At 44.1% G+C, this 18,772-nt stretch overlaps 1 protein-coding gene across 1 annotated transcript in view; it reads right to left on the bottom strand.

Annotated features, from left to right (window-relative positions):
- LOC136679474 (cyclic AMP-responsive element-binding protein 3-like protein 3-A) overlaps positions 1 to 18,772 on the bottom strand; it is a 46,340-nt gene that overhangs the window by 13,293 nt on the left and 14,275 nt on the right. Inside the window, exons 2-5 of the mRNA XM_066658004.1 lie at positions 11,903 to 12,034; positions 10,540 to 10,864; positions 7,498 to 7,634; positions 1,155 to 1,265 (exon numbers count right to left, since the gene is read on the bottom strand). Coding sequence (XP_066514101.1) covers positions 1,155 to 1,265; positions 7,498 to 7,634; positions 10,540 to 10,864; positions 11,903 to 12,034 — 705 coding nt within the window. The remainder of the gene's footprint in view (positions 1 to 1,154; positions 1,266 to 7,497; positions 7,635 to 10,539; positions 10,865 to 11,902; positions 12,035 to 18,772) is intronic.

The following is an 18,772-nucleotide window of genomic DNA, read 5'->3' as shown; positions in this document are numbered from 1 at the left end:
ACACCTGTTTACACTTTTATAAAATATGCCTGTTTACACTGCTCCAGAATGGTGTCACCTGTTTACACTTGTCTACGATATTTTTGTTTGTCTTAGATTCCAGTTCTTTTTGGCCGTAATGGCCTGAAACTGTCAAGAGACTACACTAGAGACACCTGTTTGAAGTGGAGAGTACTAGTGAGTAAAAGTACAATAAGGTATAATGTGTGTGACTCTAAATGTCTAAAATGGCCCTATGTAGTGTGAGTGCATGTCTGATCCCCAGTTATGCCACAGCACACCTAGATCAGTGGAGGCAAGAAAGTATAACAGATTTCTGGGAGGTTAGGATGGCCCTCATTCTCCCCCTTACACCTGGCACAGTGGCTGGCTCCAGATATCTCATAGGAGTCCTTTACTAATAAAGCCAACTACTCATTACGCTATAAAAACCCCAGCCCTGCCCCCTGGGTCAAAACATCCTCTTCTTCAGCACTCTTTAGTTATTCTACGCTGACCCCTTCCTCGTCTGTTGATTCTATGCTATAATCAGCGCTGTGTTTTTGAGAACATGATGATATACTTGCCTTTCATCACTGGCCTTTCTGCTAAACCTGTTATCATTAACCTTTCCCATCTTTCCAAGCACAGATGCGTATGTAGGTGGCTGCGAGTTACTCCGTATTCTCTTTACAAAACACACAAAGCAAATCAAAGAGAGGAGAGAGTGTGCCTGCGTGTGATGCTGCGTGTGACTGCGTGTGGCATGAACACAGCTCTGTGATTGTGTGTGTGAAGATACACGTGACAGCGTTGACTTAGGGAACGATTAGAGTGTTAGTCAAAGGCATCTGTAGCTAAAAGATGAACAGGCAAGGACAGGGTCTGATAAAGTGTTCGGGGAGTTTTCACACACTGCTAAACTGAGGATGGTCCTACTGTAGTCCTCTGGAGGTCCTAGGATAAACTGTGCAGTTGTAGACTCACAATGATGGCATTTATCAGAGTTACAGTTTAATCATGCTAAATGCTAATGCAGGTTTAGGAGTCTTGCCCAAGGGTTCATACTGGTATAATTATGTTTCTACCTGAGCTGGGAACTGAGCCCCACATACAATGAGTGTAGCTATGAGGTAGAGAGAGAGAGAGAGAGAGAGAGAGAGAGTGTGTCTCACCTTTGTGAGAGGAAGCTGACTAGGCAGACACAATCCTTCCTTTGCCAGAAGTTTCTTTTCATCATCATTAAGAACAAGGTCTTGCAGCAAGCTCTGAGAAGACTGCTTGGGCTATCACACACACACACACACACACACACACACACACACACAGAGAGAAAGAGAGAAAGAGAGAGAGAAGGCTAGAATTACCTTTGATGTGTTAAGACAGCTCAAAGTCCTCTACAAAGAAAAGTCGTTAAAAAAAAGTGGAATGAAATGTCAGGAAATAATGAGGACAGCACTGAACTAGGAATAATATTAATGTAATAATACTAATAACAATACTACTACTACTACTACTAATAACAATAATATGTAAAAACAATCCAGAAAAATAAGAGCAAAATTGCATCGCCTTGTGTTCGTGAGTGAGTGAGTGAGTAAACAGTTAGAGTGAGTGAGTGAGTGAGTGAGTGAGTGAGTGAGTGAGTGAGTGAGTGAGTGAGTGAGTGAGTAAACAGTTAGAGTGAGTGGGTAATCAGAGTGAGTGAGTGAGTGAGTGAGTGAGTAAACAGTTAGAGTGAGTGAGTGAGTGAGTGAGTGAGTGAGTGAGTGAGTGAGTGAGTAAACAGTTAGAGTGAGTGAGTGAGTAAACAGTTAGAGTGAGTGAGTGAGTGAGTGAGTAAACAGTTAGAGTGAGTGAGTGGGTAATCAAAGTGAGTGAGTGAGTGAGTGAGTGAGTAAACAGTGAATGTGTGAGTGAGTGGGTAATTAGAGTGAGTGAGTAAACAGAGTGAATGTGTGAGTCGATGAGTGAGTGAGTGAGTGATCAGAGTGAATGTGTGAGTGAGTGGGTAATTAGAGTGAATTTGTGAGTGAGTGAGTGAGTGAGTGAGTGGGAAATCAGTTAGAGTGGATGAGTGAGTGAGTGAGTAAACAGAGTGAATGTGTGAGTCGGTGAGTGAGTGAGTAAACAGTTAGAGTGAGTGAGTGGGTAATCAGAGTGAGTGAGTGAGTGAGTGAGTAAACAGAGTGAATGTGTGAGTGAGTGGGTAATTAGAGTGAATTTGTGAGTGAGTGAGTGGGAAATCAGTTAGAGTGGATGAGTGAGTGAGTAAACAGAGTGAATGTGTGAGTCGGTGAGTGAGTGAGTGAGTGATCAGAGTGAATGTGTGAGTGAGTGGGTAATTAGAGTGAATGTGTGAGTGAGTGGGTAATTAGAGTGAATTTGTGAGTGAGTGAGTGAGTGAGTGAGTGGGAAATCAGTTAGAGTGGATGAGTGAGTGAGTAAACAGAGTGAATGTGTGAGTCGGTGAGTGAGTGAGTGAGTGAGTGATCAGAGTGAATGTGTGAGTGAGTGGGTTATTAGAGTGAATTTGTGAGTGAGTGAGTGAGTGGGAAATCAGTTAGAGTGGATGAGTGAGTGAGTAAATAGAGTGAATGTGTGAGTTGGTGAGTGAGTGAGTGAGTAATCAGAGTGAATGTGTAAGTGAGTGAGTGGGTGAGCAATCAGTTAGCTCTACAAAGAAAGAAGTCATAAAAAAGTGAATTTGTGAGTGAGTGAGTGAGTGAGTGAGTGATCAGAGTGAATGTGTGAGTGAGTTAGTGGGTGAGCAATCAGTTAGTTAGATTTTCTCTTGGAGTTTTGCATGTTGAAAAAAATAACAAAAACAAAACAAACACAGACCTTGCACAGGCCACATGTTACAGTTGAAACCATTAGCAGATGCGAAATGCAGATGAGTTGTTATTTATTCTCATCAACAAACCTTCCAAAGTGACGAGGGCCAAACCTTTTGCACCCGAGCGTACGAAACAGCTCAGCCCAGTCTCTCCCGCTGTGACACATTAATATCTATTAGTTACTCAGACTCCAGACACACTGACAGGGAAGGGACCCCTGCTGTCTTACACACAGATCGTGAGCATCCACATAAGCGGCGTTTTGAACATCGACATGTTTTAGAAAGGCCTCATGCTGTGCCGCACATGGCTCATTTCCTCTGTGAAACACATCGAGCGTTTGGCTGCAAAACCTCAGCTACTCTGGGCCGGGAAGCAAGAGCAAGGCTCACTGGGGGAAAGCCAGCCTCACTGATTTAAATGAGGAAGCCTCTTCGCTCTGCTCTCACAAACAGCAATGAGAAAATGAGACTTGGGCGTCTGAAAAAGTGGCTTTCGTAAGAACTAGGTCAGTTTTTCCTACGACTTGCATTTGTTCTGAGAGTACTGTATAGAATTCTAAAGCAGGCATCACTCATAGTGCCTCTGTGATCTCTCAGTTGGGCGCATATATTAGACCTATGTGCCTCTCTGATTCTTGGACTGGGTGGATGTTGTGGTTTTAACGGACAGTAGAGTTTTTAAATTTGCTGTGAATAATTTATTTTATCTGACCTCTCTTTAACCCTAGAATTAAAAACATCATTGTTGTCACTGTGTATGTGAGGAAGTGAGTGAGCAAGCAAGTGAATGAATGAGAGCATGGCTGTGCATGTGAGTGAGTTTTTGCATGACTGAATGAGTCAGGAACGCATGTGGGTTTGCATGGGGCTGAATAAGAGGATGAATGAGTGAGCAGGTGAGTAAGTGACAAAAAAAGTATGTGAATCATTCATTTATTCATTATCTGTAACCCTTATCCAGTTCAGGGTCGCAGTGGGTCCAGAGCCTACCTGGAATCATTGGGTGCAAGGCGGGAATACACCCTGGAGGGGGCGCCAGTCCTTCACAGGGCAACACAGACACACACACATTCACTCACACACTTATGGATACTTTTGAGTCGCCAATCCACCTAGCAATGTGTGTTTTTGGAGCGTGGGAGGAAACCGGAGCACCCGGAGGAAACCCACGCAGACACAGGGAGAACACACCACACTCCTCACAGACAGTCACCCGGAGGAAACCCACGCAGACACAGGGAGAACACACCACACTCCTCACAGACAGTCACCCGGAGGAAACCCACACAGACACAGGGAGAACACACCACACTCCTCACAGACAGTCACCCGGAGGAAACCCACACAGACACAGGGAGAACACACCACACTCCTCACAGACAGTCACCCGGAGGAAACCCACACAGACACAGGGAGAACACACCACACTCCTCACAGACAGTCACCCGGAGGAAACCCACGCAGACACAGGGAGAACACACCACACTCCTCACAGACAGTCACCCGGAGGAAACCCACACAGACACAGGGAGAACACACCACACTCCTCACAGACAGTCACCCGGAGGAAACCCACACAGACACAGGGAGAACACACCACACTCCTCACAGACAGTAACCGGAGCGGGACTCGAACCCACAACCTCCTGGTCCCTGGAGCTGTGTGACTGAGACACTGTCTGCTGCACCTATGTGAATCAGAATATGAGTGCATGAATAGGTATGTATGAATGAGCAAGTATGTATTTGAGTGAGTGAGTGAGTGAGTGAGTGAGTGAGTATGCATTTGGGCTTGTGAGTTAGTGAGTGAGTTAGTTAGTGAGTTAGTTAGTTAGTGAGTTAGTTACAAGCCAGTTATGACATCACAACAACCCTGAATTCACTGATTTTATCCTAGCCTCATTTCCATATACCACCACAGTCTGTTGGACAGATGTTGTTTTTGTGATGTCACAAAACTCAATACATATCCACCTATGTTTGATGAAGTCATGTGTTCCAGACTCAATGGCATTTTACACAAGACACATACAGTGCAGCCAATCAGAACAGAGGCCATTTTACGTCAATTAATTATCCAAAAGTATAAAGATACTCATGTGCGCAGCTGCTTTAAGATGCACCCATTGTGGACCCAGATGCTCGCTTGTACCCACACAGCTTGTTTAATCAAGAAGTGAAATGGGGCCCCCTGAAGGAGCCTGGTTAAATGCCAAGTGAAGACTAGCAGAGTATAAAGCCCCCAGGGCACGGGTCTGTGGAGTAGTGCAGCTGCGCTCTCTGGAATTATGGAGAGCCAGCCAGTCCCTTGAGGTTAGTTTGAGTGGTGTTTGTGATCCAGAACTAATCATCCAACATCAGCACCACACCAGGCTCATGGTCTCCTGGCTGAATGCCGTCAGATGAGCACCTTGCTGGGGGACCAGAAACTGCAGCAAAGTGGATAAACTCATATAGCGTTCCATAAACACTATGTTGTATACAGTACAGTCCCCTTATAACTGAAATCAATGGGACGATGTTTCAACATGTGCCTATAGGCTTGTATAAGGGAGATGTGTATTGTGTTAACTTGTTTTTGCTACGTACAAGGACGATTGTTGAAATTATTCATTCATTCATTATCTGTAACCGCTTATCTAGTTCAGGGTCGCTGTGGGTCCAGAGCCTACCTGGAATCATTGGGTGCAAGGCGGGAACACACCCTGGAGGGGGGCGCCAGTCCTTCACAGGGCAACACAGGCACACACACACACATTCACATTCACTGTGGGAGGTAACCGGAGCACACGGAGGAAACCCACGCAGACACAGAGAGAACACACCAACTCCTCATAGACAGTCACCCGGAGGAAACCCAAGCAGACACAGGGAGAACACACCACACTCCTCACAGACAGTCACCCGGAGGAAACCCACGCAGACACAGGGAGAACCCACAACCTCCAGGCACCTGGAGCTGTGTGACTGCTACACTACCTGCTGCGCCACCGTGCCGCCCCTGTTCCATATTTTATTGTAAGAGTCCCCTCTCTGTCCACTCTGTGAGACACTCCTCCCTCGTTGGTCCACCTTGTAGATGTAAAGTCAGAAACAGTAGCTCATCTGTCGCTGCACAGTGTGTGTCGGTCGGCCTCTAGTCCTTCATCAGTGACACAGGACGCTGTCGCCTGGATGTTTTTGGTCGGTGGTTCAATCACAGTCCAGCAGTGACACTGAGAGGTTTTTAAACTCTAGCTGCGCTGCTGTGCCTGATCCACTCATACCAGCAGGATTAAAATTCCATGGGGTCCTGGGGTAATTCTCTCTTTTACGGGGGATGCTTTGTAATTTTACTTCCTTTTGAATCAATCCTGTCTGTGAGAAAATTACAGGCTGAATTACAGGCACTGCTGTGTACCGTATTTAGCCTCGGCGCACATACTCCCAGAAAATGTTTTCCGAGCAGCAAAACAATACAAAAATATGTGAGTTACTGAAGCAGTGAGTTGGTGTAGGTATTGAAAGTTCTCCAGACTTCATCTGGGAGAGCGTTATCAGAAATCAGTGAGAAGGGGGAGATCATGCTGGCTGGTTAAAAGAGCATTATATATTATATATTACTTTTATATTTAATAGAATTCGAGAAGTAGAACCTCACTCGTCATCATGTGACAATGCGATACACTTTGGGGATTAGATACTCGCACTCCTTCTAGTTTTTCATTGCCATTCCTGATGCCCTAGTTTTATAAGAGAGGAGACATGTAAAATTTTTATTACAGGCTTCTCCCTGATAAACAACTCCAGTCTGAATAGGACTCAACAAACACCACCGCGTCAGTGCCACTGAGGATGATCCACTAGCCAAATAATGCCTGCTCTGTGGTGGACCTGTGGGAGTACTGATTACTGAAGAACAGGCTGAAAGGGGGGAACAAAGTATGCAGAGCCACAGACAGGCTACAGTTGTGCTCCTGACTGGTCACTTGAGCATCAAACCAAGATAAAGTAAATGTATGGTACCTTTTTTATGAACTCTGTCCTGCAAGCAAACTACCCCCATCTTTAAAATCAGCCCTGTTCTAACAGATGTGTAAACCCCAGAGTCTGTCTGTGTGTTTATTTACATAACCCCTCCCCACACGGCTCTTCCTCTACACTGCACCTAATTAGCACAAGACCAGAATAGCTGCATTTATGCTGCACCGCGAATCCAAATAGGTGCGCATTTCCATCGCCAACTCTCCAGTGTGTTTGCTCTCTCTGCGCTCGGTAAAAAGTTCCCTCCTCTGCCTCTAGCCCCCTTTTTCCCCGATCTGTCATTCCTCAGTGCTGAAGCCCCATCAGATTCATCTATCTACCCCCAACCCTCCCAACCACCCTCCCTCTCCCTCTTTCTGTTCTCTTCCCATTGCATTTGTACAGGGCTCTTTAGAGATTTCCACGAAGAAACGACACCTTGCTTCCATCGCTTCTCACGTCTCTCCCTCGCCAACCCTACATTCACACACACACACACACACACCTTCTGCAGCACCCTTTCATGCAAATATACACACATTACCCTCTCTCTGAGTTAACGCTTCTCAGAAGTTTCTCCAGTGCTGGAAAAGCAGTGTTTTTTTTAAGCAACTTCCATCGCATTACAGCTTTACAAACAGTCAAACAGCATTAAATCAGCAGCCTGTACTCACAGCTTCACCCAGGCCAGACAGCAGCAGGTCCTTCACACTGAGCTGATAAACTGAAGGGGCTTTTGGACTCGCTTCTGGTGATGGAACACACTGAGGAGGCCCAGGACTGTAGGGGAACATGCAGGACTCCCAGGAAGCTGCATGGATGTACACAAAGGCACACACACACACACACACACATACTTAAACACTGTGATATATAATCCTTTAAAGTGACTGACTGACAGACAGACAGACAGACAGAGAGATAGATAGACAGATATAGATAGATAGACAGACAGATATAGACAGACAGATAGATAGATAGATAGATAGATAGATAGATAGATAGGCAGATAAACAGACAGACAGATAGACAGACAGATAGATAGATAGATAGATAGATAGATAGATAGATATAGACAGACAGATAGATAGATAGATAGATAGATAGATAGATAGATAGATAGGCAGATAAACAGATAGACAGATATAGACAGACAGATAGATAGATAGATAGATAGATAGATAGATAGATATAGACAGACAGATAGATAGATAGATAGATAGATAGATAGATAGATAGATAGACAGACAGACAGACAGACAGACAGACAGACAGATAGATAGATAGATAGATAGATAGATAGATAGACAGATATAGACAGATAGACAGATAGATAGATAGACAGACAGACAGACAGACAGACAGATAGACAGATAAAGACAGACAGATAGATAGACAGATATAGATAGATAGATAGATAGATAGATAGATAGACAGACAGACAGACAGACAGACAGACAGATAGATAGATAGATAGATAGGCAGATAAACAGACAGACAGATAGACAGATATAGACAGACAGATAGATAGATAGATAGATAGATAGATAGATAGATATAGACAGACAGATAGATAGATAGATAGATAGATAGATAGATAGATAGACAGACAGACAGACAGACAGACAGACAGACAGATAGATAGATAGATAGATAGATAGACAGATATAGACAGATAGACAGATAGATAGATAGACAGACAGACAGACAGACAGACAGACAGATATAGATAGATAGATAGATAGATAGACAGACAGACAGATAGACAGATAAAGACAGACAGATAGATAGACAGATATAGATAGATAGATAGATAGATAGATAGATAGATAGACAGACAGACAGACAGACAGACAGATAGATAGATAGATAGATAGATAGATAGCGCATTGAACAGAACAATGACAATGAGCTTCTTGACTATGCTCAAATAGATGCTAATGGCAAGACATCAAAGACACATCCCTAAAGGCTTATTTTTTCAAACTCTGTTCAGAATTCGAGCTCACGTTCCAGGAGTCCAGCTGGAAAGCAATGAAACAATGCCGCTTGCCCAGTGGCTGGAGAAAAAATGGCTTGAGAAGACGAGAAACGACGTGATTAATTTCAGCAATGATTGTGCTGTTGTACGTCTGGCACAAACCTCTGCAAAGCGCCGGGATTGGAACACGACCACGCAGGCTGTCGGGACCGGAATGGAACCCCTTCAGGGCAGAATAGCTGGAGTTAATCTCTGCAAAAAAGACCCAGCAACCCTGCTGCAGGACTATATATGCAACCTCCCCTCACTTGCACAAGCCTTGTTGGTATGTGCTGTGTGCAGATTGGTTTTCGAATCTTTCCCCAACAGTAACGTGCAGCACACATTCCAGTCATTACCTAGAAACAGATTTTTGAAAAACACAGTGATGTCCTACAAAGGAAAAGCCTGGCAAATCAGAGTAGGCACTAGCAGGGCTGCAACACCATAATCACTCTGATTTTCCTGGCGTCCCAGAAAGAAAATTAGGCTATCTGTAGGAACAGTGGGGGTTTTGGGGCTGTTTAATCATCTGTTGTTCTTTCTTGTGGGAAACGGTTTTGTCAGATCACACTGTTGGGTTTATGAACTTGCACAAATTACATGTGCACTTACGTTAATACATACAGTGTTAGGGTTAAAGCTTGTCAGCACCTGATCATCCAACATTTCTCCTGAAATTCCTATGTATTTACCTCAGACGGTGGATGTCGGAGCTGGGGATGACGTCACATCTGAGCTGACCGATGTGACAACACACTGTATCACTGTTGATATGTGGGCAGCCATCTTGGATTCTGAACTCAGGACTGGTGAAGCTCCTCTGGCTTTCTGAGTAAATCCGACTTCTGTGAGCATTCTAGTTTAAATATCCTACTTCGAACTTGGAAAATCTGACATCTGAGTTCAGCAGGAATGCAGTGTTGCGCCGTGTGGTTTAACTGTTAGCTTGTTTCGATTTAGCACCGTTAGCAAAACCAGTTGTTTACAGCACACTTTGTGATTATTTATTCATCCAAACTCCATGGAAACACGTCCACGTATAGCAGTTGGACAGTAATGTGCTTGACTGGTTTAACGTGAAACAAATAGAAGAGCTAATGAACTGTATGCTACTGCTGCTTATACACTGTGGATATGCAGGCGGCCATTTTGAATTCTGAGCTCAGGTTTGGTAAACCTCCCCTGATTTTCCGACTTCCCTCCGGAAATCCAACTTGTGGGGGCGTTCCAGTTGAAATTTCCAACTTGGAACTCAGAAACTCTCTCATTCAAATTCAAATGGAACACAGCGTTAATTTAAGGACGACACAGCCCTGCGGGTGGTGTCAACAATACACCTCTGTTGTGGGTTCAAACTCCCAGCTGGTCACTGTCTGTGAGGAGTTTGCTGTGTTTTCACTTCAGGTTTTTATGAACCTAAAAGTGATGATTCAGAGGGTCTTTCACAGTTCTCTTGGCTTTGTCTCTGAGAACATTAGTGGAAATGACTTCACACACGTAAGAGGATATTATTTTAGATGGAAGAGTCTCTTTTCGGCTCCTGCGCTTACTTTGAGTCTGAAATGAAAGCATCTAATTAGCGTTCCCCCTGCCGCCCCACTCCGTAGGCACTGGCTGCATTACCATAACTGCTTTGATCTTCAGTTGCATTTGTTCAAACCTTTGAAAGACGCTTTGACCAAAAGTTTCTTACCGACATCAATGGCCACGTCTGGTAGCGCAGAGCCGAAGGCGGATCCGGCTGGTTGGCGTTGGTATTGCAGCTGCAGCTGCTGGGTCTGGACCTGGGTCTGGACCTGGACCTGAGGAAGGGGAGGCAGAGGCTGGATGAAGGAGTGGAAGAGAGGACTGCAGGGGGGCGGCGGGGTGTCCGGATGGTCCGATGAGGGGTCCTCACTAATGCCGCTGTCACAGGGCGATGGGGGCCAAAGTGGGGAGCTGGGGTCTGACCCACACTCAGATACACACAGGAGGGAGTCCAGGAAAGCATCAGCTGCTTCTTCAGCATCGCTTAGGTACTGCAAGTAAACACACAACACACATAAATATATATATTTATTACATAAACTATGACACAGTTCTGTGCTTCTGTGAGGAGTTTGGAGTGTTCTCATTGTGTCTGCCTTGGTTTCCTCCCACAGTACAATCGCAGGACAATCAGGATGAATTTTGAAGATGAATGAATGAATGAATAATAGGAATCACTAATACCTAATGGCTGAAGGAACCTCACCTTGAACCCTCTGATGTTGTCCACATCAGAACCTACGCTGCCCAGTCACCACAAAAGTATGCACAGCATAACAAGCGTGATTATTTTGAAGTCTTGCTTTTGGAGACACCAGCTAGCAGGGGCTAGGGTGGTCAATTATTTAGGGCCACTCTTTGTTCTTTTGCTGCTGGATGCAAGAACAACTTTCAGTACAACTGACCATGATTTTTATTTAATATACACTGGGGTCAGACAGACTTTTCTTGCCTGGTATAGATCTTAACTTGATCTATGGTGTTCCTCAAGGCTATGTTATAGGCCCCTTTTTGTTTCTCTTTATTTTCAGTCCCATGTGAAATCCTTTTAACAAACTGTTGCCTTTCACTTGAATTCTGATGCGAGTGAGGCACACTGACACTGTTTGGGTCCACTCAAGTTAAAGTGGCAGATTTTATGCTTGACCTTAAGGGCTTCGCATTGCCGTCAAATTGCAATCTTGTTGAAACATGGCTACTAGCATATAACATCAGTCCCAGACACATAGATATAGGTCAGACAAATTTAATAAGCTGTCACTCAACCAAGGACTGTTGCCTTCTTCAGAGCGCTCTCACTGCGAGTGTGTTGGAGGGGCTAAGGAACACACTTCTCCGCCCACTCTGTGAACTCTGAGGAGCTGCCAGCTAAAGAAGTGGTTTTGCTTGAGGGACGATAGAAAGCTCGAGTGACTTGTTTGAATGAGACGGAACCGGAGGATCAAAAACCAGACCCAAATCTGTACACTTCTGATGAAAACAAGTCAGTATGATTCTAGGTCAGACACGTCATGCGCTGTGCCACTCACACTTTGATCTGTGATTGGCCAGGCTGGGGAAGCAAGGCCAGCACCCGGCCCCTCAGGGTGAGCACTCCCACCGGCACCATCATCATCAGCCTGCTCCAGGAGGAGATCTAAGAGTTCCGTCCCACTGAAGCCCTGAGAGAGAGAGAGAGAGAGAGAGAGAGAGAGAGAGAGAGAGAGAGAGATTTCACATCACTGGCCACTTTACTGTAAACGTTCCTCATATCATTGCACTGTAAAAAATACTTCATTATTAAAAGCACTGATCGCTTTATTAGAAGCACCTTTTTGTGGGCAGTCATTGGCCACTTTATTAGAAACATCAACTGTCTAGACCCACACACTGGCCACTTTATTAGAAACATCTACTGTCTAGACCCACTCACTGGCCACTTTATTAGAAACATCTACTGTCTAGACCCACTCACTGGCCACTTTATTAGAAACATCAACTGTCTAGACCCACACACTGGCCACTTTATTAGAAACATCAACTGTCTAGACCCACACACTGGCCACTTTATTAGAAACATCAACTGTCTAGACCCACACACTGGCCACTTTATTAGAAACATCAACTGTCTAGACCCACTCACTGGCCACTTTATTAGAAACATCTACTGTCTAGACCCACACACTGGCCACTTTATTAGAAACATCAACTGTCTAGACCCACACACTGGCCACTTTATTAGAAACATCTACTGTCTAGACCCACACACTGGCCACTTTATTAGAAACATCTACTGTCTAGACCCACACACTGGCCACTTTATTAGAAACATCAACTGTCTAGACCCACTCACTGGCCACTTTATTAGAAACATCTACTGTCTAGACCCACACACTGGCCACTTTATTAGAAACATCAACTGTCTAGACCCACTCACTGGCCACTTTATTAGAAACATCTACTGTCTAGACCCACACACTGGCCACTTTATTAGAAACATCTACTGTCTAGACCCACACACTGGCCACTTTATTAGAAACATCTACTGTCTAGACCCACACACTGGCCACTTTATTAGAAACATCTACTGTCTAGACCCACACACTGGCCACTTTATTAGAAACATCAACTGTCTAGACCCACACACTGGCCACTTTATTAGAAACATCTACTGTCTAGACCCACACACTGGCCACTTTATTAGAAACATCTACTGTCTAGACCCACACACTGGCCACTTTATTAGAAACATCAACTGTCTAGACCCACTCACTGGCCACTTTATTAGAAACATCTACTGTCTAGACCCACACACTGGCCACTTTATTAGAAACATCAACTGTCTAGACCCACACACTGGCCACTTTATTAGAAACATCAACTGTCTAGACCCACTCACTGGCCACTTTATTAGAAACATCTACTGTCTAGACCCACTCACTGGTCACTTTATTAGAAACATCTACTGTCTAGACCCACTCACTGGCCACTTTATTAGAAACATCAACTGTCTAGACCCACACACTGGCCACTTTATTAGAAACATCAACTGTCTAGACCCACACACTGGCCACTTTATTAGAAACATCAACTGTCTAGACCCACTCACTGGCCACTTTATTAGAAACATCAACTGTCTAGACCCACACACTGGCCACTTTATTAGAAACATCTACTGTCTAGACCCACACACTGGCCACTTTATTAGAAACATCTACTGTCTAGACCCACTCACTGGCCACTTTATTAGAAACATCTACTGTCTAGACCCACACACTGGCCACTTTATTAGAAACATCTACTGTCTAGACCCACACACTGGTCACTTTATTAGAAACATCTACTGTCTAGAACCACTCACTGGCCACTTTATTAGAAACATCTACTGTCTAGACCCACACACTGGCCACTTTATTAGAAACATCTACTGTCTAGACCCACTCACTGGTCACTTTATTAGAAACATCTACTGTCTAGACCCACTCACTGGCCACTTTATTCGAAACATCTACTGTCTAGACCCACACACTGGCCACTTTATTAGAAACATCAACTGTCTAGACCCACACACTGGCCACTTTATTAGAAACATCAACTGTCTAGACCCACACACTGGCCACTTTATTAGAAACATCAACTGTCTAGACCCACACACTGGCCACTTTATTAGAAACATCAACTGTCTAGACCCACTCACTGGCCACTTTATTAGAAACATCTACTGTCTAGACCCACACACTGGCCACTTTATTAGAAACATCAACTGTCTAGACCCACACACTGGCCACTTTATTAGAAACATCAACTGTCTAGACCCACTCACTGGCCACTTTATTAGAAACATCTACTGTCTAGACCCACACACTGGCCACTTTATTAGAAACATCAACTGTCTAGACCCACACACTGGCCACTTTATTAGAAACATCAACTGTCTAGACCCACTCACTGGCCACTTTATTAGAAACATCTACTGTCTAGACCCACACACTGGCCACTTTATTAGAAACATCTACTGTCTAGACCCACACACTGGCCACTTTATTAGAAACATCAACTGTCTAGACCCACTCACTGGCCACTTTATTAGAAACATCTACTGTCTAGACCCACACACTGGCCACTTTATTAGAAACATCAACTGTCTAGACCCACTCACTGGCCACTTTATTAGAAACATCTACTGTCTAGACCCACACACTGGCCACTTTATTAGAAACATCTACTGTCTAGACCCACACACTGGCCACTTTATTAGAAACATCTACTGTCTAGACCCACACACTGGCCACTTTATTAGAAACATCAACTGTCTAGACCCACTCACTGGCCACTTTATTAGAAACATCTACTGTCTAGACCCACACACTGGCCACTTTATTAGAAACATCTACTGTCTAGACCCACACACTGGCCACTTTATTAGAAACATCAACTGTCTAGACCCACACACTGGCCACTTTATTAGAAACATCAACTGTCTAGACCCACTCACTGGCCACTTTATTAGAAACATCTACTGTCTAGACCCACACACTGGCCACTTTATTAGAAACATCAACTGTCTAGACCCACTCACTGGCCACTTTATTAGAAACATCTACTGTCTAGACCCACACACTGGCCACTTTATTAGAAACATCTACTGTCTAGACCCACACACTGGCCACTTTATTAGAAACATCTACTGTCTAGACCCACACACTGGCCACTTTATTAGAAACATCAACTGTCTAGACCCACTCACTGGCCACTTTATTAGAAACATCTACTGTCTAGACCCACACACTGGCCACTTTATTAGAAACATCAACTGTCTAGACCCACTCACTGGCCACTTTATTAGAAACATCTACTGTCTAGACCCACACACTGGCCACTTTATTAGAAACATCAACTGTCTAGACCCACACACTGGCCACTTTATTAGAAACATCAACTGTCTAGACCCACACACTGGCCACTTTATTAGAAACATCTACTGTCTAGACCCACACACTGGCCACTTTATTAGAAACATCTACTGTCTAGACCCACACACTGGCCACTTTATTAGAAACATCAACTGTCTAGACCCACACACTGGCCACTTTATTAGAAACATCTACTGTCTAGACCCACACACTGGCCACTTTATTAGAAACATCAACTGTCTAGACCCACTCACTGGCCACTTTATTAGAAACATCTACTGTCTAGACCCACACACTGGCCACTTTATTAGAAACATCAACTGTCTAGACCCACTCACTGGCCACTTTATTAGAAACATCTACTGTCTAGACCCACACACTGGCCACTTTATTAGAAACATCAACTGTCTAGACCCACACACTGGCCACTTTATTAGAAACATCAACTGTCTAGACCCACACACTGGCCACTTTATTAGAAACATCTACTGTCTAGACCCACACACTGGCCACTTTATTAGAAACATCTACTGTCTAGACCCACACACTGGCCACTTTATTAGAAACATCAACTGTCTAGACCCACACACTGGCCACTTTATTAGAAACATCTACTGTCTAGACCCACACACTGGCCACTTTATTAGAAACATCTACTGTCTAGACCCACACACTGGCCACTTTATTAGAAACATCTACTGTCTAGACCCACACACTGGCCACTTTATTAGAAACATCTACTGTCTAGACCCACACACTGGCCACTTTATTAGAAACATCAACTGTCTAGACCCACTCACTGGCCACTTTATTAGAAACATCAACTGTCTAGACCCACTCACTGGCCACTTTATTAGAAACATCTACTGTCTAGACCCACACACTGGCCACTTTATTAGAAACATCAACTGTCTAGACCCACTCACTGGCCACTTTATTAGAAACATCTACTGTCTAGACCCACACACTGGCCACTTTATTAGAAACATCTACTGTCTAGACCCACACACTGGCCACTTTATTAGAAACATCTACTGTCTAGACCCACACACTGGCCACTTTATTAGAAACATCAACTGTCTAGACCCACTCACTGGCCACTTTATTAGAAACATCTACTGTCTAGACCCACACACTGGCCACTTTATTAGAAACATCTACTGTCTAGACCCACACACTGGCCACTTTATTAGAAACATCAACTGTCTAGACCCACACACTGGCCACTTTATTAGAAACATCAACTGTCTAGACCCACTCACTGGCCACTTTATTAGAAACATCTACTGTCTAGACCCACACACTGGCCACTTTATTAGAAACATCAACTGTCTAGACCCACTCACTGGCCACTTTATTAGAAACATCTACTGTCTAGAACCACACACTGGCCACTTTATTAGAAACATCTACTGTCTAGACCCACACACTGGCCACTTTATTAGAAACATCTACTGTCTAGACCCACACACTGGCCACTTTATTAGAAACATCAACTGTCTAGACCCACTCACTGGCCACTTTATTAGAAACATCTACTGTCTAGACCCACACACTGGCCACTTTATTAGAAACATCTACTGTCTAGACCCACACACTGGCCACTTTATTAGAAACATCAACTGTCTAGACCCACTCACTGGCCACTTTATTAGAAACATCTACTGTCTAGACCCACACACTGGCCACTTTATTAGAAACATCAACTGTCTAGACCCACACACTGGCCACTTTATTAGAAACATCAACTGTCTAGACCCACTCACTGGCCACTTTATTAGAAACATCTACTGTCTAGACCCACTCACTGGTCACTTTATTAGAAACATCTACTGTCTAGACCCACTCACTGGCCACTTTATTAGAAACATCAACTGTCTAGACCCACACACTGGCCACTTTATTAGAAACATCAACTGTCTAGACCCACACACTGGCCACTTTATTAGAAACATCAACTGTCTAGACCCACTCACTGGCCACTTTATTAGAAACATCAACTGTCTAGACCCACACACTGGCCACTTTATTAGAAACATCTACTGTCTAGACCCACACACTGGCCACTTTATTAGAAACATCTACTGTCTAGACCCACTCACTGGCCACTTTATTAGAAACATCTACTGTCTAGACCCACACACTGGCCACTTTATTAGAAACATCTACTGTCTAGACCCACACACTGGTCACTTTATTAGAAACATCTACTGTCTAGACCCACTCACTGGCCACTTTATTAGAAACATCTACTGTCTAGACCCACACACTGGCCACTTTATTAGAAACATCTACTGTCTAGACCCACACACTGGCCACTTTATTAGAAACATCTACTGTCTAGACCCACTCACTGGCCACTTTATTAGAAACATCTACTGTCTAGACCCACACACTGGCCACTTTATTAGAAACATCTACTGTCTAGACCCACACACTGGTCACTTTATTAGAAACATCTACTGTCTAGACCCACTCACTGGCCACTTTATTAGAAACATCTACTGTCTAGACCCACTCACTGGTCACTTTATTAGAAACATCTACTGTCTAGACCCACTCACTGGCCACTTTATTAGAAACATCTACTGTCTAGACCCACTCACTGGTCACTTTATTAGAAACATCTACTGTCTAGACCCACTCACTGGCCACTTTATTAGAAACATCTACTGTCTAGACCCACACACTGGCCACTTTATTAGAAGCATCAACTGTCTAGACCCACACACTGGCCACTTTATTAGAAACATCAACTGTCTAGACCCACACACTGGCCACTTTATTAGAAACATCAACTGTCTAGACCCACACACTGGCCAATTTATTAGAAACATCAACTGTCTAGACCCACTCACTGGCCACTTTATTAGAAACATCTACTGTCTAGACCCACACACTGGCCACTTTATTAGAAACATCAACTGTCTAGACCCACACACTGGCCACTTTATTAGAAACATCTACTGTCTAGACCCACACACTGGCCACTTTATTAGAAACATCTACTGTCTAGACCCACACACTGGCCACTTTATTAGAAACATCAACTGTCTAGACCCACTCACTGGCCACTTTATTAGAAACATCAACTGTCTAGACCCACTCACTGGCCACTTTATTAGAAACATCTACTGTCTAGACCCACACACTGGCCACTTTATTAGAAACATCAACTGTCTAGACCCACTCACTGGCCACTTTATTAGAAACATCTACTGTCTAGACCCACACACTGGCCACTTTATTAGAAACATCTACTGTCTAGACCCACACACTGGCCACTTTATTAGAAACATCTACTGTCTAGACCCACACACTGGCCACTTTATTAGAAACATCAACTGTCTAGACCCACTCACTGGCCACTTTATTAGAAACATCTACTGTCTAGACCCACACACTGGCCACTTTATTAGAAACATCTACTGTCTAGACCCACACACTGGCCACTTTATTAGAAACATCAACTGTCTAGACCCACACACTGGCCACTTTATTAGAAAC

This window comes from Hoplias malabaricus, chromosome Y (genome assembly GCF_029633855.1).
Source record: "Hoplias malabaricus isolate fHopMal1 chromosome Y, fHopMal1.hap1, whole genome shotgun sequence".
Lineage (NCBI taxonomy): Eukaryota > Metazoa > Chordata > Actinopteri > Characiformes > Erythrinidae > Hoplias > Hoplias malabaricus.
This window is presented reverse-complemented; position numbering and strand designations above follow the sequence as displayed.